Source organism: Nipponia nippon, unplaced genomic scaffold (genome assembly GCF_047370975.1).
Source record: "Nipponia nippon isolate SJK-2023a ecotype South Korea unplaced genomic scaffold, ASM4737097v1 scaffold_1, whole genome shotgun sequence".
Lineage (NCBI taxonomy): Eukaryota > Metazoa > Chordata > Aves > Pelecaniformes > Threskiornithidae > Nipponia > Nipponia nippon.
In genome coordinates, this window is record NW_028262290.1 from 145,207,793 (window position 1) to 145,233,031 (window position 25,239).

The 25,239-nt window shown below is 39.1% G+C and overlaps 2 protein-coding genes across 6 annotated transcripts in view; both read left to right on the top strand.

The window, feature by feature from the left end:
- LOC104013329 (macrophage mannose receptor 1) overlaps window positions 1–4,965 on the top strand; it is a 35,442-nt gene extending 30,477 nt beyond the window's left edge. The window contains exons 27-29 of one of the 2 annotated variants that reach the window (XM_087776141.1): window positions 1,318–1,485; window positions 3,299–3,328; window positions 3,892–4,965. In XM_087776141.1, the coding sequence (XP_087632267.1) occupies window positions 1,318–1,485; window positions 3,299–3,328; window positions 3,892–4,136 (443 nt within the window). In that variant the 3' untranslated portion in view covers window positions 4,137–4,965. The other variant, XM_087776147.1, reaches the window with a different exon arrangement.
- Window positions 4,966–7,093: 2,128 nt separating this feature from the next.
- LOC104013318 (macrophage mannose receptor 1) overlaps window positions 7,094–25,239 on the top strand; it is a 33,100-nt gene continuing 14,954 nt past the window's right edge. The window contains exons 1-15 of one of the 4 annotated variants that reach the window (XM_009465806.2): window positions 7,094–7,246; window positions 9,631–10,029; window positions 10,865–11,038; window positions 12,495–12,653; window positions 13,449–13,562; window positions 15,545–15,691; window positions 17,966–18,148; window positions 18,697–18,854; window positions 19,251–19,361; window positions 20,499–20,614; window positions 21,055–21,203; window positions 21,699–21,898; window positions 22,209–22,336; window positions 22,953–23,040; window positions 23,617–23,752. In XM_009465806.2, the coding sequence (XP_009464081.1) occupies window positions 7,177–7,246; window positions 9,631–10,029; window positions 10,865–11,038; window positions 12,495–12,653; window positions 13,449–13,562; window positions 15,545–15,691; window positions 17,966–18,148; window positions 18,697–18,854; window positions 19,251–19,361; window positions 20,499–20,614; window positions 21,055–21,203; window positions 21,699–21,898; window positions 22,209–22,336; window positions 22,953–23,040; window positions 23,617–23,752 (2,332 nt within the window). In that variant the 5' untranslated portion in view covers window positions 7,094–7,176. Of the gene's footprint in view, window positions 7,247–9,630; window positions 10,030–10,864; window positions 11,039–11,085; window positions 12,408–12,494; window positions 12,654–13,448; window positions 13,563–15,544; window positions 15,692–17,965; window positions 18,149–18,696; window positions 18,855–19,250; window positions 19,362–20,498; window positions 20,615–21,054; window positions 21,204–21,698; window positions 21,899–22,208; window positions 22,337–22,952; window positions 23,041–23,616; window positions 23,753–25,239 lie in introns of those variants that run through there. The other 3 variants (XM_087776106.1, XM_087776112.1, XM_087776120.1) reach the window with 3 other exon arrangements.

The following is a 25,239-nucleotide window of genomic DNA, read 5'->3' on the forward strand; positions in this document are numbered from 1 at the left end:
GTAACTATTTTAACTTCCATAAATAATCACAAATAGACTTCATTAAATGGACAGAAATATGAATAAGATACATTGTTGTTTTTAAGGAACTAATTGAAGTACAATAGAAGCCAGTTGAAAACAAAAAGATAGCTTGATAGCATATAACCTAAAAATTCTTGGAAGTTGATGGTTTTATCCAATAGGTATGAAAGGCTGTAGAAAAGAAATCTGCTTTGCTTCAGTTATGGGTCTTGGATATTGCATGGGTCCACCAAAGGGATGCCACCATTGGCTGCCTCAATTAAAATATCTTGTCTATATCTGGTTCAGTAGCAAAGATGTGGAGAGGTGATAAGAATATCTCGAGAGGCACAACACAGAAGATACTGTTCTTTAAGAAAGGGAGATATAACATGTAATTTCAGCTGTTCGTACCTGAGGCAATCATGGGGCCTCATTTCTAAATTTGAACAATCCAGGAACTGCTGTAACCGATGATAATGTTGCACAGCTGCTTATGGTTGCAGTGGCACCAAGGACCTTCACAGAGGACCACAGCCAATGACATGTATCCAACGCTCCGACCTCAGCCCTCCCTGAGGACATGTCTCCTATTCCTGGTCTGTGAGAAAGCCTTTCCCACCCTGTTTGCTCTGTGCCCCGGTGGGGAACATGTCCCGGCTGGCTCTCATCTTCTCACGGCTGGGGAGAACCCACGTGGGAGTTGCGGGTGTCTGGCTTGAGCCCACAGCATCGAGCTTCTCTGTATCTCTGTATGAAGACAATTAGACTGCTGGCTACCAGAAAAAGCGTGCGGTGGAAAACATGCACTAGTGTCAATCCACAATCAGTCAGAAAGGATTTTTTTTTAGATTCATTTTAACTCATTGATACATCAAAATTTTTGTTTCAGTTTATGCAAAAATGTTTTAATTTTATCTAAGCATATGTTTAAGTGTTACAGTAAAAGTTGCTTGATTTTCAATGATTGCTGCTGAAATAATAATTTAGAAATTAAAAAAAAAGAAAGCCTAGCGTTATTTTTTTTGAGACTTCAGTACCCTAGACAAAAATATGGGGATATGTAAATTAAAACTAAGTTATGATTGGCAAATCTGCAAATCATAATTTGGAAAAGCAATTATATTGTTTTTAAGAAGAGAATCAAAAGAAATAAAATGCATTAGAAAATAACCACAGATGGTATTTTTGAAGAAAGTAGTATTGCTTTATTAGGCTGAATAAAGTAATGATATTAATATTACTATTCACAAATATTAGTGAAGAACTTTGATATGGAACTATTAGTATTGCTACTAACATTTGTAACATTAGGGCAGATGCTCTGGCAAGACAACAGTGCCTTAGACTTTGTCAACTGGGGTGAAGGACAGCCCTCGGAGGACAAGCTTGATTACTGCGTGGAGTTGTCTGCGTTCTCCGGCTACTGGAGTATCCTTCCTTGCTCTTCCCAAAAGGGTTTTATTTGTAAGAAACCAAAGAGTAAGTGACTTCTTTAATATTTGCTCTTGATGTTTATAGATTTATTTCAGTAGTAATAGCACAATATGACCATTACAAAAGACCGACATAAAACGCTGTATTTACAGTCTTCCTTATCACCTGTTTCAGCCTTCAGACAAAAATAATATGAAAATATAGAGTTATCCTTTTTTTATCTGCTCTGTTCATGTTTTATTGCTTCATAGCTTCAGATTTTCTTGCATTCTGTGACGAATATTCAATTAATAACTAGAGATTATCAATATTTTCCGGAAAATTTTTAAACTCCTTTGTTGTTTTGCTCCCATCCAACATACACATATATTTTCCTGCTAACATTCGCATTCACTTTCTATGGAACAAGGATTGCATCAATAATTTGCTTTTCTTCCTCTTGCTATACTAAGACACATGCTGTTCCAGTAAGAGATGGATGAAGCAATTCCATTTAAATAATAACAGAACGGAAGCATGATCCGGAGCGTGTATAGTGACCTTTGAAAATAGTGGAAGTGTTTTGGTTAGCATTTTTTTTTTTTTCTAATATTGTGTTTTGTGTAACTGAGCACCATCTGCTTTGGTCAGGAAGTAGAAATATCAGAATATCGTGAGCCAAGCAGCCATGTGGTATTTTGCAGTTTAACTGTTAATTCTGCAAAAAAAGTACTATTTCCTGCTCTGTTTCACAACCCCGAGGTTCGGGATGTTTCTGAGGTTCTGTCCTTTCCCCTCCCAGAGCAAAGCTGCAGCTGGTGGGGAAAGCAGCCATACACATTCAGAGCAGCATCAGAGCATTTTCTGAAAAGGAAAATTCTTCGTTTAGGGCAACTCCTAAATTTCTTTGGATAGTCAGAGCAACAGACACTACAGAAAGCTAATATTTTGTTACCAGATCTATCAGGAAGCAGAAACTCGGTGTCAACACATACTTTATTTGCTGGGTTCAACTGTGAGTGGCCCCTACATGCAACGCCAAAGTACAGAGAGCATTCCCTGACACCAGGTTCTCCAGCAGAAAGGGGTTTCAGCACAAGCAAATATTACATTACAGTGAGCTCTGCATCCTTCCAAGGGGCGATTTAACAGTTGCACTTCCTTCGTGCTTGCAAACACGCTGGAGCTTAATGCGTTGCTGTGCTTCTGCTGCAGCAGCCCGGCTCCTGGTGCTTTGTGTGCTGGAACGCGCACCCCAACTCTCCCTGCGGCTCCCACTGCCCATGGAGGAGATCTGCTCTTGCACTGGCCACCATCCAGCTCGCACCCAGTGCGCCGAGAAATATCTTGCAGATGGCGCCCTCTTTGCACGGCCGGGAAAAACTGCATAAGAAAGCTCGAGCTTATAAATATAATTATAGATGCAAATGAATTATGGTAAATTAAAATCTGCTGGGTCTCAAAGGAATTGTGTGCAGTACAGGAAAACTGTCAAATATCCTCAGCATTCGATCAAGTTTTTCCCAGTCTCTGCAGGCATGCAGATCCAGTGACAAGGGCAAGATTTATTAACCAGGGTAGAAGAGAGAGTCCATCTAAAACAGTCAGAAACTACCCGTGCTTGGAGATTCTTCGGTTATTAAAAAAGAAGCAAGAAGGGGGCTTTAATATGCAAAACACTGCAGTTTTATTACAGTGAATATCAGGTTAAAAAATCAATCACACCTTTTCATCTCTGTTAATTTAGCAAATGTGTTTCTAGAAGTGATGAGGTAACCCTGATGTGCAGGTTACCAGACCTTTTGCTAACACAAAACTGTCAGGATGAAAATGTGACCTTTTTAGATTTTGACTAAACATTTGTCTTTACCTTTGACAGCCATTCTTAAAGCAGCTGCAAACATGGAAGGTACGATTTATTTTTTCTTCCCAATGGTTTCAAAGAGACATGAAAAGAAATACTTGGGGTTTTTTATGAATTGGTATTTATTATTTATTTGTCTTTTATATATTTATTTGTATGAGCTTAATTTACTTAGTTGCCATTCATTCCCAGCATAATTTAGCAGTACCTATGAGACACTTAGGGCATCCCAGGGTAACTAAATGCTTTGGTAAACTGATCACCCCCTCTTTGCTCCTTCTTTTGCACGCTAAGATCTATGAGGGGGACTGACACAGAGATGTTATGACAGATTTTTAATAAAAGACTTATCCTAAAAAACCCCATACAATAATATCTACACCTTAATTATCATAGCTTCTTTGCCCACCCTCCTATCCTTGCCCCAAGAGAACAGTGGAAGAAGGCCAGGAGATGTTGAAGTTATATTCCATTTCCTTCATAAATGTGGGTTGCTGATTAACAGCCTGGTAATTAAGGGGGAAATCAAACCAATAGTTTTCAGTATTCTTCATATTTATTTATGGCTACAGTACACCCATTTCTATTTGCTTTGCATTTATTTACAGATGCCAAAAAGGACAAAGCACACAGTCACATGAATATGTGGATGCTACTTACTCTGGTCCTCATCATTTTATTAGGGATGGGTTTCATGATTTATTTCTTATTCAAGATCAAAACTCAAAGTGAGACGCAAAGAGAAGTGAGGCAGCAAAACACACGGCTAGAATACAGCTGTGTCCTAACTAGAAAGGACGATGAAAAGGATTCTACCAATGACAAAGAAAAAAATGAACAGAGCATCGTCTAATGGGATAACACAGCCAAACTATATGGTTAAGCTTAAAAAAAAAAATCTAGCTGGAACAAAGGAAATCTTAGTAAAAGTTACATGCATCTAACAAACAGACACTATGAACTAAAATTAGCAATTATTCCTTTGGTATGGATTAGAGCTACTGCTCTGTGCTTTTCAAGAAATACTCTCAGGACTAAGACTCAGTACTGTATAAAATGGCTTATTAAACAAGCATGACAAATAGCAGAACTACTGTGAATTTAGATTTAAAAGTTATAGATTAATGCCCTAGTGTTCTCTCTTTTTAGAGATATGTGGCAGCATCGCATAGTGAGTCAAGTGCAGCCATATAGTTTGCACTCTCTTTGCAGAGGACTCAGACCCAAAGCCTGCACTTCGAGAATATATCTCACCACAGCGTACTGAAGAACGCTTAGTGTTACTGAAGTAAAATGGTGTTTGGAATAAACAGAAATTTACAGGAATTTTTTTTGCCCATTATTGCCCCTGTTTCACATTCTCTGCACAAGTATCTTCCTTGCCATAGTATTATAAGTGAAATGCAAATACTTGTCCTACATTCATGGCTTCAACTTGGATTTTGCAAAACAAGTAAATCTTTGCAAACACTCAGACATATTCTATGACTTTGAATGGTTTGTATCAGTTATGAATATGAGACTATATCAATAAAGGATCTATAGCTCACATAATAATACTTCAGTGTTGTTTAATTAGCATGCAGAGATGTTACATGGTTTGGTGATCTAATGAGTCATTTACCTTAAGAGAGGGGCTAACAGGAAGAAACACAGAAACGTGAACAAGGCATATGACTGAAAAGAAATATAAATAGACTATAAAATAAAGTGGATACCAAATAAAGCTAGAAGAATCCATTCCTGTTTCTATTTCACTTGATTGTTGATTTTAAGATGCCTTCTAAGGGCCCCTTCTGAGGGCCATGAAGATGATCAGGGGGACGGAGCACCTCCCCTATGAGGACAGGCTGAGACAGTTGGGGTTGTTCAGCCTGGAGAAGAGAAGGCTCCAGGGAGACCTTATAGCAGCCCTCCAGTACCTGAAGGGGGCCTACAAGAAAGCTGGAGAGGGACATTTTACAAGGGCATGTAGTGATAGGACAAAGGGTAATGGCTTTGAACTGAAAGAGGGTAGATTTAGATTAGATGCAAGGAAGAAATTCATCACCGTGAGGGTGGTGAGGCACTGGAACAGGTTGCCCAGACAAGTTGTGGATGCCCCATCCCTGGAAGTGTTCAAGGCCACGTTGGACGGGGCTCTGAGCAACTTGGTCTAGTGGAAGGTGTCCCTGCCCATGGCAGGGGGATTGTAACTAGGTGATCTTTAAGGTCCCTTCCAACCCAAACCATTCTATGATTCTATGATTCTTTTACTATCCTCCAGCTCTCTGACAAATGGACTGATGACTGGGCACTGTATCCATGCTACAGGCCAGGAAGGCAGTGGGGCACACCACAGTGTCTTGGTAGTGAAATGCTTTAGCGGTCTCCTGTGCTGTTTAAGTTTTTTACGAATTCTATGTTGTCTATGACAGACTGAAGAAAAAAAAAGAAAAAGATCTCAAGGATCTCTGGGAAAAACAGACCCTTAGAAAGTGCATAAGAGCTGTATAGAAGAGGTCATTGGGAAGGAGAGATTCACATGACATTGGATTGCTCGTTTGTAGATACTGCAGTCAAACAAAACATAGTGCAGAGGATAAGGAATGAAGGGCATTCTGTCTGTACTCAGACTACTTTTGCTGACAGTCCCCTTGATCTTACACCTTTTCTTTCCTTCAAGCAAGTTACAACACATGCCCATTTCTCTTTTTTGTAAATACTGACACTGAATTGGATTCAGTGCTATCTGATGACTAATGATAAAGGGAAGGCAAATGAAAAGAGTAAACAGATGAAAAAAACCCAACTCCAAAATAATACCATTATTTATAATTTTGATATTTTGACAGTTGATATTGGTAACACAGCTCTGTAGACCCGATACTGTGTAAATGGGTTTCTTCTGTCACATTAAGTGACGTTTTGCCCTTGCAGAATATATTGTGAAATTTGTCTTCATAATAAAGCCATGAAAAATGAGAGAAAATTCTAAGGGCAATTTTGGCTGAATATCTTTCTTCCTTTTCCTTCAAAACAAATAAGGGATTTTGCATCATGGCTGAAGTTGATTTCCACTTAATAAAAGGCTACAGCTCATTTGTAATGTTTGAGAATATTCCTCTTTGCTTGTCTCATTTACACCTGGTACAAAGAAAGAATTATTAAGTATTAAAATTCATTTGTACTTTATGGATTAAATGATTTTGAAAGGCAATTTTGTTGTCAAAATCACTGGTTAACAAAGATTTGTAAAGATTTAGCTAATTTGTATTGGTTCTACTGAGATAAATTCACATGAAATAACAGCAGTTTTGCCAGTTGATAAATCAGAGAAGATAAAAGCCAGGTGTATACACAATGCCCAGTTTGTCAAGCTACCAAGTAAAATTAAATTGTCCTGTCTGGGTTAATTTTTCACACTGAAATAGTCAACATTGCCTGGTGCATCAAATTGAATGAATACATCTTTTGTAGCAGCGAAGACCTATCTGGTCAAGAAATTTGCATCTATTTTTTTCTGAGTTTCCCAGGTCTGTACGTATGAGATTTAAAGTACATCCATTTAAATCGCACTCCCTGCTTCTTTGTCTTTGAGGGTCAGGACTTTACAATCCCAGAGCAGAACCAAGAAAGTTAAAAATAATTCAGCGGAATGATGTTGAACTGTTCAAACTTTGCCACTTGCATTCGAATGGAAAGAAACTTCACTGCAAAGTTTGAATTTTTTAATTATTTATAGATTTCAAAATACCACATGTGACAGGATATTTCCTTATTTAGAGCCCAGAGTTTTCTCTTTCAACTAAAACTCTCCAAAACTGAGAAGGAGCCAGCGCCAACTGGTTCCTTAAAGACTTCTACTGCAGCAATTAATTTCAGCTCATCGCTTTGTGAATAAGAAGAAAGAAATGAAACACTTGACTTTTTCTACAGTCTTAGTTTTCCTGTCTTTGGTTCACACTGCTTTTCAGACACTCGGTGAGTCTTTGTTTTTTATCCCCTGCAAAAGTGGAGGTGAAAGTGGGCATTTTTGTTTTCTTGCTTGTTTCTCAGGCTCTTTAAGATTTTCACACAGCTTGACTGCCCTGCATTTCATATTCATCCTAACTGGAGTGGTCCACAGAAGTTTAAAAAAGATGCAAATACAGAGATGTTGGTTCACTTTTAATGAGAGAGGAAGAGTCAAGATGTGGTAAAGCTGAGAATCAGAAGTCAGGACAGAGCCGTGTATGCGGCTAAAGATTTCCTTTTGGATACAACTTAATTATTGGTTATGTCTGCTCTGTGAAGTAGATGGACTTCACAGTGTGCTCCACAGTCCTTGTTTGTATATGTGACTGAGTTATGAAAAATGAAAAAGAGAAAGGAATTAAATAGGGTGCTGTATATCTATGTCCTAGCCTTAGGATGAGGTTGTGTGGGATGAGATGGAGCTTGTGGATTGATGTGAGACGTAATACTGTGGCTGAGCAGATGCCAGTGAAAAAAATATTAAAAAGATCAGAGTCAAGAACAGCCCTGGAATAACCACTACGGCTATCAGAGTAAGGATGAGAGGCATAATTAAGGTTCAGAAGCTGACCAAGGACAGATCACAGCTCCCTTTTGATGTAAGGATGGTGATAAGGTTCAAGGACGTTTTTCCTTTATCCTTCAATTCATTAGATTTGTGGAGGAGTGGGGTACAAATCACAGCTTCTGAAAGCAGACACTGTGCCGTGTGAGCTGTGCCAGCACTAGCCCATGCAAAAAGGGGCTCTCCCCTCTGCTCTGTGAGCTGGGACCCAAACCCACATGACAGCCCAAGCATGAACCTCACAGTTTCAAGCAAGAACTCCTATTATTAGACCCAAAAATACTATGAGGGGCAATAGCTGAAACTTAGCACTTTATTTAGCAGTAAGAAACTACACAAAGCACTTTAGTTAGCAGGAAGAAATAAAAGATTAATAAGATTTGAAACTTTCTGTCTAAATGGACAAGAAAAGAAGAAACTAGGTCTTAGCTCCAAATTTAGATCTAAAGAAGTGAAACTTCCATAGATTACTAAGCTGGTCGAAGTAATACAGGGCCTTCTTGGGAGAGTTCAAGCATTAAATACAGATACCCTAACAAAAACTATTCTTCCTGTCATAGCTTCCCAGAATTTCCCAGACACTTTCTGCTCTGTTCACTACTCAACATTGGCTGTGCCCTAACATCCTACCCTTGTCCTACAAATTTACTTTAGTGTTTGGAAGGGTATTTCACTGTCCCTTATTGGTTATTCTCTCAGATGGATACAGGGGTGATGCTACATCTCTGTTTCCAGGTGGGGATTTGAGGCACAGAGAACTGAAAGGCAAAGCCTTGCCCTCCTGTCCTATAGGTCCTAGAATATTCCCTGTAGTCTAAATCTCACTCCCTCATGACCCAAAGCCAGTGGGAGCTGTATGCTACTTGACATTTTGAAAAGCAGGCAGCTGTGTCCACAGACCGATGCCCAGCACTGAATGACCTGCTTTACATGTTGGCAGTACAACTGTAGTACTGGGCAGCCCTTCCCAGCAGGGCCTGCTGGTCTTGATGGATTACTAAACTAAACTACCTATAATCCTTTGGGAGTGTTAGCTAGCTTGTTTAGCATTCACATGTTGTCTTTCCATAACAATGCACAGGCACACAGGCACACACCTATAGTATTTTTACCTCTATACACTGCCTGGTGTTGCTTCTTGTGAGCATGTTTGTGATTTGATTGTGTGAATTATGTTGACTTTTTATGACAGACGTACTAATGAGAGCATACCGGAACAAGGCAAGATAACAAGTCACTGTTCCACAGTTTTTCATCCTAAAAAAAAAACCCAAACCATAACAGGACATGCCAGTTACAGAAGGAACAAGAGTCACAGAAGTCTCACTCACTAACTGTATTAAGCACAAATGCAGCCCTGTGGAGATTTATGTAACACGACCAAATCTATAGTCCATGAAGTGATGGCAAACTTGCAAATCTTCAGTAAAGTCTCTTTTGGAAATCTTGAAAGAAATGTGTATTTCAGGAGGGAATTAGAAAAATAAAATCCACTATACTCATAAAAATTCCATTGTAGTGATGATATTTTTGAAGCTGTCATAATGTATTTTATGTGCTCTTATTCCTCTGTATTGTATTTATATGAGCTGCACTTATTTTTCCTTCTGAGAAGGAGATAAAAGTCTTGAAAATGCTGTTTGATCTTTGCAAAAGTGACTCAGATTTACAGTCTCCTGACATGAGTCAGATCAGCATAGAATCAACAGCACATCTCTTCCCTCACAAGCTCCCCTCACCAGATGCTCATCATAAATACATTAATTCTGATTATTTTGTTTTGCAGACAATGAAATATTTTTAATATACAATGAGGATACTAAGCTCTGTTTAATTGCTCAGAGTTCTCATGCAGTCACAACAGCTGCTTGCAATAAAAACACTGAGTTACAAAAATTCAGGTGGGTGTCTGATCACCAGGTGATGAGCGTGGCATTTGCACAATGTTTGGGAGTGCCCTACAAGCAAAACCAGGCTAAAATGTCTTTGTACCCCTGCAACAAGAAAAGTGAATTCCAGAAATGGGAGTGCAGAAATACAACTTTGGCAATCCAGGGGGAAGATTTATTTCTCAGTGCTGGCAAAAGAAAAGGAGACAATATTGTGCTGAACACAGGATCAGCGACAACGAATAAATGGAAGATCTATGGAACCATGGATGATTTGTGTTCTAAAGGCCATGAAGGTAAAGTTTAAAGGTTAATTTTGATGGTGTCTTGAATGCACTCGGAAAGGTTCTTTTGATTTCTGCTCCTCTTAGTCTAACATCAGCTGTTCCACCTCAGGCAATGACGGACTGGAGGACAATTCATTCACATACTCAGGCCTGTGTTCCTCCATCCTGGAGACGTACAGGTGCTTAGCTTCAGAGAGCATGTAGTATGTGCAAAATGTGCTATTTTTTTTCTTTACTTTTAAAGCAAAATGTGGATGTAGGCTATTTTTAATTGTTAGCTTTAATCAAAAAGTGCTTTATTTAACTCTATACTAGTACTAGTGAAATTATATTAAGATTGTTAGATGAAAGGCAAAAATCTTTAATAGTCCTATAGTAAATATAAGGAAATAATTCCATGCATACTACCATTCAGTTCCTCTACAAGACTTCAGGTGACAAAGAATCCCACCACATTTAGCAGTTAAATCAATGATTTGTTTGTAGTGAATGACGGGAAGTTAAGCTACATGAAAAAAAAATAATGCTATATTTAGAAAATTATTTTTAAATACGTGAGACAAAAATCACTACAGTTTTTCCATAGTTCTTGACTACAGTATGAAACTGCTCTATTTCCAGCCATTACAGCTGGCAATATCATAAGTAAATGGTAAATTGCAAGACCTACCCAGAACTTCCTTGGAAGATACTGCTGGTGACAGCAGGTCCCCAGTTACACTGGTGTAACGCTTGTAACACTTTCTCTACATAGTCTTATGGAGAGTACAGATACATAGACAATTGGGTCCCCCAGATTCCTATCTATATTATCTATATTATCATTTCTCTTTTGCCCCCTCAGATGTGTTTACACTGCTAGGAAACGCCAACGGAGCTCCATGTGTCTTCCCCTTCCAGCTGGCTGGCAAATGGCACGCCAGGTGCACGGCTGCCGGCAGGTCAGACGGCTTGCTGTGGTGTGCAACAACACCTGACTTCGATGCGGACCATTTGTACGGGTTCTGTCCAACTGGCAGTAAGTCCCAAATGCTGACATAGATGCTATAACACAACACTGTTAGGTAAATATATCAATACTGAGATGCTGTTACTAATATGGAAGGGAAAAACTTTGTAATGACTATTTTACTAAAAAATGTGTCTGCCATGCCATAACATTCCTTATAGAAGAAACAAAAATGTTTCCTATGAGCCTATAGTGAGGCTGAAAGTTGTCTGGATGTGTCCATCAGTAGCTAACACCCAGGAAAAGACCAGTATGCTTTAAATATGACTGCATTCAGCATAAAACCATCTGAAAACTGAGATGCTACTCACAGCCTAATCACAGAATCACAGAATCATTAAGGTTGGAAGAGACCTTTAAGATCATCAAGTCCAACCACTAACCTAACACTGCCAAGTCCACCACTAAACCACGTCCCTAAGCACCACATCTACCCGTCTTTAAATACCTCCAGGGATGGGGACTCAACCACTTCCCTGGGCAGCCTGTTCCAGTGCTTGACAACCCTTTTGGTGAAGAATTTTTTCCTAATATCCAATCTAAACATCCCTCAGCACAACTTGAGGCCATTTCCTCTTGTCCTATCACTTGTTACTAGGGGAAAGAGACTCCTTTCAGGTAGTTGTAGAGAGCGATAAGGTCTCCCCTGAGTCTCCTCTTCTCCAGACTAAACAACCCCAGCTCCCTCAGCCACTCCTCAGAAGACTTGCACTCTAGACCCTTCACCAGCTTTGCTGCCCTTCTTTGGACACGCTCCAGCACCTCAATGAACTTCTTGTAGTGAGGGGCCCAAAACTGAACACAGTACTCGAGGTGCGGTCTCACCAGTGCCAAGTAGGGGGGCACTATCACTTCCCTGGTCCTGCTGGCCACGCTATTCCTGATACAAGCCAGGATGCTATTGGCCTTCTTGGCCACCTGGGCACACCGCCGTCTCATATTCAGTTGGCTGTCGACAAACACCCCCAGGCCCTTTTCTGCCAGGCAGCTCTTCAGCCACTCTTCCCCAAGCCTGTAGTGTTGTGAATGTAACTAATGATGGCACAGTTTGAAAAGCAAATTTTCCATCATTGGAAATGTTTGCATTTCAGTTGTATTTCAGCCAAGAATTAATTTGGGCATAGCCTATGAGCTGCTGAACAGGTTTTCAGAGTAGATAATGACCAAGGTACATTTTTGCTTTATTGATCTCTTTACGCTATTTTTTTTCACCTGGAGATTATCAGATTTGACAGGGGAAACTGAAAATAAAGGATGAGAGGCCCATCTCTGCTAATGTCAATGGCAAACCCTCTTTTACTTAACAAAGAGCAAGCTAATGGAAGAGTATGGGTTTTGGGGGTCTGAGCCTTATTTGCTCCAGAATCTCATTTCACAAGTAAGCTTACAGTTAAATTTTCTCATAACATTTTGTGTAAGATGTTTATAACAAACTGCAATACTAAATTTTCTTTCTCTCACACAGACAATGACAGATTTTGGAGTACAGATCCTTTGACAGGAACCTACTACCAGATAAACTACCAGTCAGCTCTCACGTGGCACCAAGCAAGGAAGAGCTGCCAGCAGCAGAACGCAGAATTATTAAGTGTCACAGAGATACATGAACAAATGTATCTACGAGGTGAACTAATAAGCAAGACCCTGTAAAAAGAGTGTCTAATGTTTTTTTTGACTGATTACAAATGTTTCAGTGCCTTAATCACATTACAATGAATAGCTGATGTAATAATAGTATATGTACTGCTAGAGAAATAGCACAATTACTGTAAATTAAGCTTTTTACAGGAGGAACTTTTGTAAGTTGTGGAATTGCCATTTGAAATTATTTCTATTATTTTTTCACAGAAAGTTAAGAATTTCCAGCTAATTAAGCAAAAGTTGGCTGAAGCTCTGAAAACACCAGAAGGTGTCCTTACAAGAAGGAAAGTCATTATAGGAGGCAGTCATTATATGACTTTTGTGTTAAGAAATCAGTATTCTTCACATATATCTAATGAAACAGATTTTTGGAAATACCATACAAATTTCATACAAAATGCTATCAAAATCTACAGACTTTCTGGATTTATGCATAGACTGTATAATGAAGGCCCCGTATCAATTGCTTCACACTCAAGCAAACTTGTAACATAAATATTAACAATAGCAATTCAGTGTTTCAGTTTTCAAAGCTTATTGCTTACCTATAACTGTAGAATAGCATTAAATTCAGATAAACTAATATACAAAATAGTCTTTTGCCATTCTCTATCCTTTCACTACAGAATAAACTCTCTGGGTTTATTCTCAGTAAACATGGATTCTGTACTGAACTTAGAAATCACTAAGCAGACGTCTATTATCTTCCTCCAAACTTTGAAAATGCAGAGCATTTCGTAACGAATCTCATTAGAATTCAACTCTTTTGGTTACCTAGATTTGATTGACAGCAAGAGATCCTCTCTCTGGATTGGGCTTAACAGCCTGAATCTCAACAGCGGCTGGCAGTGGAGCGGTGGCATTCCGTTCAGATACTTTAACTGGGCACAAGGTAGTAATCATTTTTTTTAACAGTTTTTGGAATTAATCTTTCCTGCCAGAATGCTGAATGCTTATTAATTGCTGTCCTGTAGTATTCCCCATGAACATGAGGAAATGGAGTTGAAAGGCTTATGAGACATGTGAGATTAAAAAGCTGAGAATGATGCTTTTTTTTTCACTGGATATATCACAAGGAGTTTCAAGTAGAAGAGTTAAATAAACTCATCTCCTATCAGAAGTAGATAAAGTGAAAAGCACTAGTTGAGCTGTAGCATGCTAGGAATGCCTTTAAGTCAGTTAAAACCTCTGGGTCTCTTCAACTCTCACAAGGGTTATCAGACCCTGCATCCTGCAAGGACTCAGCTGTTTGTGAGATTCAGTCTTTCAAAGGCTTCCCCTTCACTTTGTATGCTTTTCCTCTTTCTTCTTTCCTCTTTAACATTCAAGAGAGACTGTAAATAGAGTTCACAGCATTGGCAGTTTATCTTTGAAAGTCACTTAATGATTGCCATGGCAACAGCTGGTTGCAGCAAATGCTGAATGTTTGCTTGCTGAATAAATGCACACATATTCTGTCTTCTGGCCTTCCCCAAGTCTCGAAGGTGCCATCTGTTTTTATCTGGCACAGGAGAGGAAGGGAAAGCCCAGAGTTGCTGAGTCTGGTAGAGGGTTTTCTACCTTCTGCTGACCTGGTCAAATTCCTTAAGCTTTGCAGAGAAGAAGAGCAGTTTGCTTTCAGGTCAAGCAGCCCACACCCTTGGAGTTCCTGTATCCCCACATGACGGCTGTTATGATGAGTTAATTTACACTTTTCCAGTTTACTGCAAAATTATTATAAGTTGTATCTTTTGGGGGAAGGAAAAAAAAAAAAGTCATCACACTGTGGACCCCTCTGAGAAGAGGAAAACACTGGCCATTCCCCAAGGACAGTGGTCTTGGAGAACCTCCTGGAGGGCTCGTTGCAGAGGCAGTCAGGGGAGAGACACACAGCAAGTGTGAGGGCATGTGAGGAGACTTGGCTTGCAGTAAGGAGCAACTCTGCAGCCAAGTTGCCAAAGGGACACGCAAAAAGGACCGTTCCAAAGGGCCTGAGTGTAACTTTTTTGTTCCAGCACACCACTGAAAGCTGCTGGACCAGAACCTGACATAGAAAGTAAATACTCCCCTGCAAGAGCATTGTGGAAATGAGATTTGTTTTCACATGTGATTTGGTATGCCTCATCCAACAGATGTGCCTTATATTTCATTTTAGGAATTCCATATTATTATTTTTGCACTCTGCTAAACACAGCTTTAGATACTAAAAGTCATTTAACATGCTCCCATAAAGAGGAAGCCTACCCTCTCAGGCTTTGACCAGTCTAGGTTCCCACCACTCCCTACTCAACTGCCAGCATAAGTGGGTCCTGACCACAAATTTTGTATAAAACTAGACGTTTCATGAGCTGTGAAATCATGAACTCTGATTTCATACTGTGTGTGTATGGCATTGCAACTGTAGGAGCACCTGGTACCCCTTCAATGTCTGGACTCTTCAGTCCAGCATCTACTGACAACATAATTCTGCAACTGGTTGTGAGCTACATATTCCTCAGCAGATCTATGGCTGACTCCTGTGCACAGGCTGATTAAACAGGTGGGGGGGCAAGGAAAGGACTTGCTGCAGCCTTTCCATCAGTGTAGGCTCAAAGCTTCATTTCTCTTCTGTGCAAGCCAACAATTTTCACAAAACATAGGAATGTCGTATTTTTGAGACCACTATTCTGCAATCAAATATGGCAGGAAGTGTGAATTATGCAACAAGCATCTAAAGAAGTGTTTTGATGGGTACTTTTAAGTCATGTTTCCTTATCTCTGGTAGAAAAATAACTGTAGCAATGAAGTCATGAGTCCATAATTGACACATGAAAAGGCTGGAAGTAAATTGTTCTTCCAGCTGCTGACATAAAACCTGTGCTACAAAAAAAATAATTTGGTTTTTATTCTATGAAGGAAGCCCTGAGCCTGAGCCTGAGAAACTCTGTGCAGTACTAAATCCCAGAAGAGATGCAAAATGGGAAAACCAGCCATGTGAGCTGAAAGTTGGCTATATCTGTAAAAAGGAAAACTCCACACTGGATCCTTTCATTCTTCCATCAGGTATGTCAAGCAAATAAAAACTCTTTGATAAAGATAGAATTTGTGTCACTAAAATGAAATTTCATGGCTATTTAAAATAAAAAAAAAAAAGCATTGCCATTTGTTTTTCTGCTTTGATGACTGGCACAGAACAAAGCATACTGTTATTTCTTTAACCAAATATACTTAAATAGTGGAAATGTTCCTGGAACCCAGTAACCACACAAGCAATTTTTATTTCATGTTGTTACTATTCATGATTCCAGAGGCACTGGTCTAAGCCATACACTGTCACAAAGGTACCATGGACTGCATGGACATGAAAATAAAGTTAGAGATGCCTCACCTTTCCTGCAGTGCATTCTAATGAAAATACCAAGGCTTATCACTGAAGTCTTGGAAAGATGGCACCAATAGGCTCAAACCACCTTCTCAGTGGGATTGCCTGTAACCTAGAAATTTCTCAGTGCCAGGGAAGGTCATGGAGCAGATCATCTTGAGTGCCATTACACGGCACATGCGAGACAACCCGGGGATCAGGCTCAGCCAACACGGGTTTATGAAAGGGAGGTCCTGCTTCACTAACCTGGTCTCCTTCTATGACAAAAAGTGACCCACTTAGTGGATGAGGGGAAGGCTGTGGATGTTGTCTACTTGGACTTTAGTAAGGCCTTTGACACTGTCTCCCACAGCATTCTCCTGGAGAAGCTGGCTGCTCATGGCTTGGATAAGTGCACTCTGCGCTGGGTTAAAAACTGGCTGGACGGCCAAGCCCAGAGAGTGGTGGTGAATGGAATTAAATCCAGTCGGCGGCCCGTCACAAGTGGTGTTCCCCAGGGCTCAGTATTGGGGCCAGTTCTGTTTAATATGTTTAGCAATGATCTGGACGAGGGGATTGAGTGCACCCTCAGTAAGTTTGCAGATGACACCAAGTTGGATAGGAGTATGGATCTGCTTGAGGGTAGGAAGGCTCTACAGAGGGATCTGGACAGGCTGGATTGATGGGCCAAGGCCAATTGTATGAGGTTCAACAAGCCTAAGTGCCGGGTCCTGCACTTGGGTCACAACAACACCATGCAATGCTACAGGCTTCGGGAAGTGTGGCTGGAGAGCTGCCTGGCAGAAAAGGACCTGGGGATGTTGACAGCCGCCTGAACATGAGCCGGCAGTGTGCTCAGGTGGCCAAGAGGGCCAATGGCATCCTGGCTTGTATCAGGAATAGCGTGGCCAGCAGGACCAGGGAGGTGATAGTGCCCCTGTACTCGGCACTGGTGAGGCCGCACCTCGAGTACTGTGTTCAGTTTTGGGCCCCTCACTACAAGAAGTTCATCGAGGTGCTGGAGCGTGTCCAAAGAAGCACAATGATGAAGTTGGTGAAGGGTCTAGAGTGCAAGTCTTCTGAGGAGTGGCTGAGGGAGCTGGGGTTGTTTAGTCTGGAGAAGAGGAGACTCAGGGGAGACCTTATCGCTCCCAACAACTACCTGAAAGGAGGTTGTACTGAGGTGGGGGTCGGTCTCTTCTCCCTAGTAACAAGTGATAGGATGAGAGGAAACATCCTCAAGCTGTGCCAGGGGAGGTTTACATTGGATATTAGGAAAAACTTATTCACCGAAAGGGTGGTCAGGCATTGGAACAGGCTGCCCAGGGAAGTGGTTGAGTCTCCGTCCCTGGAGGTATTTAAAAGACGGGTAGACGTGGTGCTTGAGGATATGGTTTAGTGGTGGAGTTGGCAGTGCTAGGTTAACGGCTGGACTCAATGATCTTAAGGGTCTTTTCCAACCTTAACGATTCTATGATTCTATGATTCTAGAAAGATGGCAAAGAAGAGCAAGTTCCTTCAGACCACTTTTCTACTATGCTCTCTGATTTATTTAATGAGACTTAGTATGGAAAGGCACATGTGCAGAGGATTATTTGTGCTGTGGTAATAATGCCTTTATGAAATATGCGAAGCATAATTGGGTAGGGTATATTGTGTGAAAACACTATACATGGAATTCCAAAATATTGCTCTGTCCAAAAGTGAATATTTCACACTAGTGAAGCCCAGTTACCACTGGCGCCATTATTTTCCTCTTTTGTTTAAATGCAGTGTGTTTTCTGTAAAAGTGCAGTGTGCAACAGCAAACAGACTAAAATGTTCTATATGTATGAGCAACGAATAGAAGTACCATTTATTTGTAATCACTCCATTTTCATTCTAATTAGCTAATTAACTGATTTCAAATGTAATTCCAGTTAGTCTAGACTTCCGTTTGCACTGTTTAAAAACTTGAAATATCTGTTGATTTGGAGGGGATGCAGAGCCTGTTAAATGCCCAGAAGGATGGTTGCCCTATGGACATCACTGTTTCATGGTTCATAGAGAGCCCAGAGTATGGAGAGAAGCCCTGATTTCCTGCAATGAGAGCAATGGCAATCTGGCCAGTATCCACAACCCTGAGGAGCATGGCTTCATACTGTCTCAGCTTGGCTACAGTGAGTATTTCTATAGTGCAGTGTTTGGTACAAATGGAGAATTATATCATTAGAAATCTTACAGGATGTTTAAAAAAATTCTTATTTGTGCGATAAGAATATTTATAGGGAAGCCCAGAGATATATAGGTCAAAAAAAACCAAGCACCAAAAACCCACAAGAGGAATCATTAGTGCTCTCTTCATTTTCTTTTTTGTTCTTTTCATTTTGATTTCCATTTGTTTTTCACTGCATGAAATCACTTGAAGGAAATAACAGCTCTAGTTACGGCAGTATTTGGGCACATTATCTGCCTCAGACACCTTGTAGCTGTAGATGCAGTAATGGACTTTTACTGATAAAGCTGAGGAATCTCATTTCCTGCTGGTATGTCATTTTTTTAACTTCTTGAAATAAGAATGTGAATTAGATCTTAAAATGAACTCCACTGTCATTTAGTCTAGGTGAATTTGTATTGTAACAAGGCAATTTCAGCTCATCTCCATAAAATCTTGCTCCTATGGACTGTTTCAACTCCGGTACTAACAGAGGTGAATTTCTGTTCTTAGAAGCTGCGGATGAGCTGTGGATTGGTCTGAATGACCTCAACACTCAAATGTACTTTGAGTGGAGTGATGGGACTCCTGTGACGTATACCAAATGGCTGCCTGGAGAACCAACCCATGCAATCAATGGGCAAGAAGACTGTGTCATTATGGCAGGAGAGGTAGAATCATTACGCATTTGTGTAGCACTATACTATTTGATTGTTGTTTCTATTTTTTTTAATGAATGCAACTTAGAAACAAATCGAGGAATGGTATCTTTATTCACTCAGAAAGATGGTTCTTCTAAATTAAATTTAAAATTCAATTAGAAATAACTAGATAAATGTTCGTATCTGATTGTGAGTATACATTATATGCTAAGCAAACCTTAACAGTCTGCCCGTAACACTTAGCTTAACATAACCTCACAATTAAGCATAAATACTTGGAACTCATTAAAAAGTACAGATCTTTATTCTCCTATTGAAGCAATATTAAAAAAAAAAATCAATAATGTTTCTAAAGAAAACAGGTTCTGCCTCACTATTTTTCACCTCTTCCCAAACTGCATCTAGGATGGATACTGGGCAGACAGTGCCTGTGACAAAAAGTTAGGTTACATCTGCAGAAGACACCCACTACAAGGTGTTTCTGGGACAGTAAAGACTGATCCTGCCTGCCTGAAGGTAAGAAGGAAGTGTAATCAAGAATCTGGTTAGCAAAAATTCATTGTTTTCAGGCTCCACTTGACATTGAAACTATCTTTTTTTTTTTTCTCCTAACAAGTGTGGTTGTACATCAAATTCAGGGTGATAATTTTCACTACTTTCCCTTATTTAAAATAAAGTTATTTTGAAATTTTTTTAGTCAATATGAGTCAGGCCCATTATCTCTCTGGACTGTCTGTGAAAGAGGCTAAAGCCATTACTGTGGTTTTCTGCATATTTGTTATATTGTTCTACAGCCATCTGCGGTTATCTAAGACATAGTAGAGACTGGGAACCATTTCTGGACTATGTGACATGATGCAAGATGATGACAAATCTCATTATTGAAGCCAAATCAAAACAATCAAATTGCTTTCATGAGTCAATTTGTTTTGAACAAGTTATTTTATCCTACTGCTTTTTTTTTCTTCTTCTCTTTTTTCCCTCTTTTTACTTTCCTATTTACTACCGTTCCATATTTAGTAACATTTCCCACAACCCCATATGGGGAACAGAGCTGAGGCTCATTGTGCTAGATGGAACTAGGCAGAAGGCAAATACTGAACACAAATTTTATTTACCTTTCTCGGATGCAGCAAGCAAATCTTGAGCTGGTATAGAAGGGAAAAGTAACTTGGAATTCAGCTGTAATTTTGAGGATTTTGCTTTTCAGCAGTTTTTATTCTACATCTTCAGTCAGACTTTTTAGGTGAGCTGATGAGTTAAATCAATTAATTAGTCTAGTTACTGTTCTTTTAACCTAGAAACATCAGGAAACTTGAGTCAACATCTCACTATAACACAGACTACTCTCTTTGGTTCTGAGCAAGGAAGTATTTTACTCACCCGCTTCTGAATACTCTCTCCATTCTGTGTGCTTCTGACTTTTTTATCAGTTAAAATTTATCAGTCAAAAAAGGGGGACTCATATGCATTAAAGCTCTTCTTTCTGAATGTTTACTAAGCTTAATCTCCATTAGTCCACTGGAATTCAAATTAATATATTACTGCATTAGGTTATACTAAAAATATGTTGATTCAAGAGCAGATGCTGAAATTCAAGCACTATAACACATGCTCTTTTTACTGCAAATATATTCCACATATTCTTGACAGGGCTGGGAAAGACATGGTTTTTACTGCTACCTGGTTGGACATACATCTGTAACATTTCCAGAAGCAAAGAAAACCTGCGAAAGGAGCAGTGGTTATTTAACAAGTGTAGGAGACAGGTATGAAAAGAGTTTAAAAAAACCTGTACATCTGATGAAATAATCTTGGAATTTTATAAAACAGTTGAGAACTTTTTTGGAAAAAAAGTGTGAAACCAGAAAACCAGAATATCCTTTTTCTGGAGAAAAAAAAAAAAAAACAAATACAGTAGGTCTTTTCTAACTAAATATATTTTACACATTCATGTTTTCCAGTACTTTACTCTGAAAAAACAGACCACAGCTGCTCCTGGTCTGTAAGGAGCAGTTTTTCAGTATAGCACGGCTTCCCTGCTATTGAAGATAGTCCGTCTGCTCTCCAGTTAAGCAACATATTTCCACTTAAAAGGAAACCTAATTGAGACTCTATTCATTCTAGTCCTGTGCACTTTAGGATGCTGAGAAATGGCAGACTAAGGGAAAGCTAGCTTTAATCCCCCATCTGACTCCTGTCATTTCAGATATGAGCAAGCTTACCTGACCAGCCTCGTTGGTCTGAGCTCTGAGAAGTATTTTTGGATTGGTCTCTCAGACATGGAAGAGCAAGGGATGTTCAAGTGGGTGACTGGTGAAGGTGTTCTGTACACAAACTGGAACGCGGCAATGCCTGGTACTCTGCCATTGGAGTAAATTTATGCTACTAAGGAACTTTCTGTGTTGTAATTCTGAACTGTTTCCCAACTTTGCTAAAACAGATCCATGATGACACATATGAACATTCTGCCTTTGAAAGAGGAGTGTCTTTGATATAAGCTGCCACAAAAATATTTCTTTTCTGGCTCCTCATTGCTTACAAGTGCAAAATCAAACTAAGTGGAAAGGGTGAAATCCTTTCCAGCCTGGGTGACAGGCTGCCAAATTCTTGCAGTGAGTGGCATAGGAAAGAGGCAGGCAAGGGGTTGTTCATGCACTTGTAAAGCTTTTCAAAGGGGAGGGAAGATGATGAAGGACTCCACTCGCTGGTTTCCTCTTTTTACAAAGCTGGTCCTTTGAGCAGACACTACACTCAGTGTTTCAGTCTTTTGTAAATGAATCACATGAGCTGTAAAAATGTCAGGGGAACCACTTTAAAACACATTTCAATTTTCTTTTATGTCTCACAAAGGGAATGAAGCTGGTTGTGTTGCCCTAAGGACTGGAAATGCAGCTGGACTATGGGATGTTCAGAACTGTGAAGTAAAGGCAAAATTTCTCTGCAAAAAACTAGCTAGAAAAATTACTCTTCCTCTTGCTCCTGAAACTGTTTCTGATTCCAAATGTCCCTTGGGCTGGGATACAAGCAATAGCACTAATTCATGCTTCAGAGTAAGTATTAATTTTTCCAATAATCCTACTCATGAAACAGAAGAGCACCACGTAGATAGGGCATCTAAACTTCAGAGAATGGCACGTTATTGCACAAATGTAGCAAGCTTTTACACAACTATTCATGGAAATCACTGCAATTATCACTCTATCAGTGATACATAAGGTTATACAAGTAGCATACTCTTTAATCCATATTATATATGATAATTGCAATGGAACGTTTTCCTATTTTGCTTATACAAGGCCATCAGTACATTTACTTCAACATGCTGTAAACACAGTGTTCTACCTTAAAATTTATCCATAGGTTTTTGTGAGAGAAGAAAATCAAAAGAAAACATGGTTTGAAGCCCGAGATTTCTGCAGAGAAATAGGAGGAGACCTGGCTGCCATTAGAAGTGAAGAAGAGCAAACACTGATAGAAAACTTAATAACGTAACTAAATAAAATATCTAATAATTGATATTTTGGTGTAACAATACTTTATATAGGAATAAATAAAAATACTCTTGAGTTGCTCCTGAGATAATTAGTTGAAAATCTGTATCTGTTTATCATCATAGTCATAAGAAAAAGAACTGAGAAAATATTTCATTTGGGTACCATTTTCAAAGACATTTTTTGAGTTCCTAAAATTTGTCATCATCCTCAGAACTTTTAAATTAGAAAAAAAACCAACCCAACAACCCAATAATTTGAATCTTTCTCTGTCCGACTCATTTCTAAGTTTGTTCACTGAACCATTTTGAAACTAAATTGTGACTTCCAGCAAACCTGAACTTTTATTTCTCAAAGAACACTATAATCACAACATCAATGAAGAAAAAAAATGTGCTGTGTTTTCAACACAAACATTTGCAAAGTAGAAAATTTTGACATGAACTTACGTGCTAATGGGAGTTTGCTGACCGACAGCATTTTGCTCTTTTTAAAATTTCTACTCTATTTAAAGTCTTCAGTAAGTGTGAGAGTTATTGTCCCCATATTGCAAAATTTAACAGAGCTAACCACATACATCCTCTTCTTCTATACACATTTTTTCACACTCTAGAAGAAAATTCCCATCATCTCAGCCTTTCTGGATAGGTTTGCAGTGTTTGGATCCTGATGGTGGGCTTTCCTGGAGTGATGGATCCCCGGTGAGTGTTTCACCTTGCCAGTTTCTTTCTGTTCTGACTTTTTTGCTGTTGGAGCTGTTTCCATGACTGGTGTGGATGAAAGTTGTATAAGAATTCCCCAAAATGTCTACCTTGCCACTGGGTAACTCTAAATCATTATTCTTCATACCGGTTTGGGAAAGAAAAAGGCCAATAAACCCTGAAGTTAGACCATCACAACAGTGGTAACATGGAGTACTAGTTGCAGCTACAGAGACAATTATCTAAGTGGCAAATATATGAGAAAGGTCTTTCCTGATTTTTATTAGTCTCTGGTGATATATTGCCATGTTCCTTTCCCCTGCTATTGATTTATAACCTCATTTGATTTGAGTTCTCATGGGACTGCTGGAGTCTGTTAAATGCTGCATAAACCCAGAGCCTTTCTTTTTTCTTGCAGAGTGACTATATTGCTTTAATAGCCTACGTAGGCTGCACAGACATAGAAGGAAAGTAAGGAGTGGTTTGAAACTTCAGTGCTACTTCTCTTTCCTTCCAGAGTACAACTTTTTTCCCTGTATGACAAGAATAATAACCAAAGTTGTGTTTCTTCTGTAGGTGAACTATAAGGAAAATCATTATTTTTACAATACTGCATTTGAATATTGTGGAGCAATTAGTGAAGAGCCTTCCATGTCATGGATTAATTTGCACTGTGAATACAGTCATAACTGGATTTGTGGAATAAAGAAAGGTAGGTTACTTTTTACTCTAAACTCACATTAGGAAGAAATTTAAGCTGAATCTATCAAAACAGAAAGTTCTGCAAGTTACATGCTTGTAGAAAATTTGGTTGATTTCACAGGAATTTTGCATAATGAAAAATAGGTCAAGACATAGACATACTTTCAGAATACAATGTTTCAACTGTTGTTAAACTTTTTCTTTGTTTTATTTAAAAATATATTATGATAAGCTACACTGAAAATATACTTGTTTATGTAATACAGATTTGTAAAAAATAACGTGAAAGCAACCTCAAGGGCTTATCTGGTAAAATCCAACGCTCTGCCCAAAAGCAGGTTTTTGTGAAAACGGAAGCTTTGACTGACATGAAAGTGTATGTTTCTTGGAAATTTTACTTGTAGGGAATTTCCAAGTTGAAGGCTAAGGGGGCAGAGAGGGAGAAAGAGAGGATTGCAATTTGCAAAAAAAGATTACTTTAAATCTCTGTATCCTTTGTGAAGTGAAACTTCACTACTCTGCTCAGGTGTAGCTTGAATGCTACACAAGGACACATAGTCACCTACTCTAGTTTAAACAAGACTACCAGCATACTAGAATCATTCTCTTTGTAAGATGACACGTAAAGAAACTCCTGTAACAACAGGCTTGCGGTAATGAAAAGATGGTAATCCAAGCTTCAAAATTTATATGCTTTACGACAATAGGCAGGCTCACATCTTCCTCTCATACTAGCAGCAAAATCTATGTTTACACTTCTGTGTTTTGTTTTTTTTTTCAAAATGTAACTACTGTTGAGAAAGATATCCAGTGAAATAAGAGAGGAGTCAATTATAGTTTTGTATTGAATCACAAATTTTACTTCCAAGACTAACAGGAGAGTTGCTTTGGTGGCTCTCTAGGCTCCTTCACACAAGCAGTAAGGGTTAATGTTTAAAGTGATAGTTTTCTAACTAAGATCATGTCTGTGCTGGCGAATTGTTCAAAATAATCTGTTTCTAACCAAGGCACATTTTCTCAGCTTCTCATGCTTAAAAAGCAATAGTCATAGGAATCTATCTCAAAGAGATGTTGTGAAGATACCTTTCCTGGTGACTTCTTTTGTAATTCCTCACCTGCATGACCAGCACAACTAAAAATCATTAGCAAAAGTGTCAATAGTAGTTGTATACTGTTAATTATTATTAGTGTATGAATGGCAGAAATTATAACCTGAAGAAATTACCATCATTAGTCAGCAGTGCATAATGTCATACTGAAAGGTGCTGAAATAGTCATAATACTTTGTACTTCCAGAACAGACATATTTTTTTTTCTTTTAAATCTTTTCACAAACAATACAAGAGATTATTTTTAAATGGTGACATGACTTTTTTACCCAAGCGTGTGTGTCACACACTTCATTTAATGTAGTTACACATACAGCAACACAAACATTATGATGAATTCCTGTGGAAAAAAAATTAGAAAGGTGACATTTGTTTTACATTTGTATAG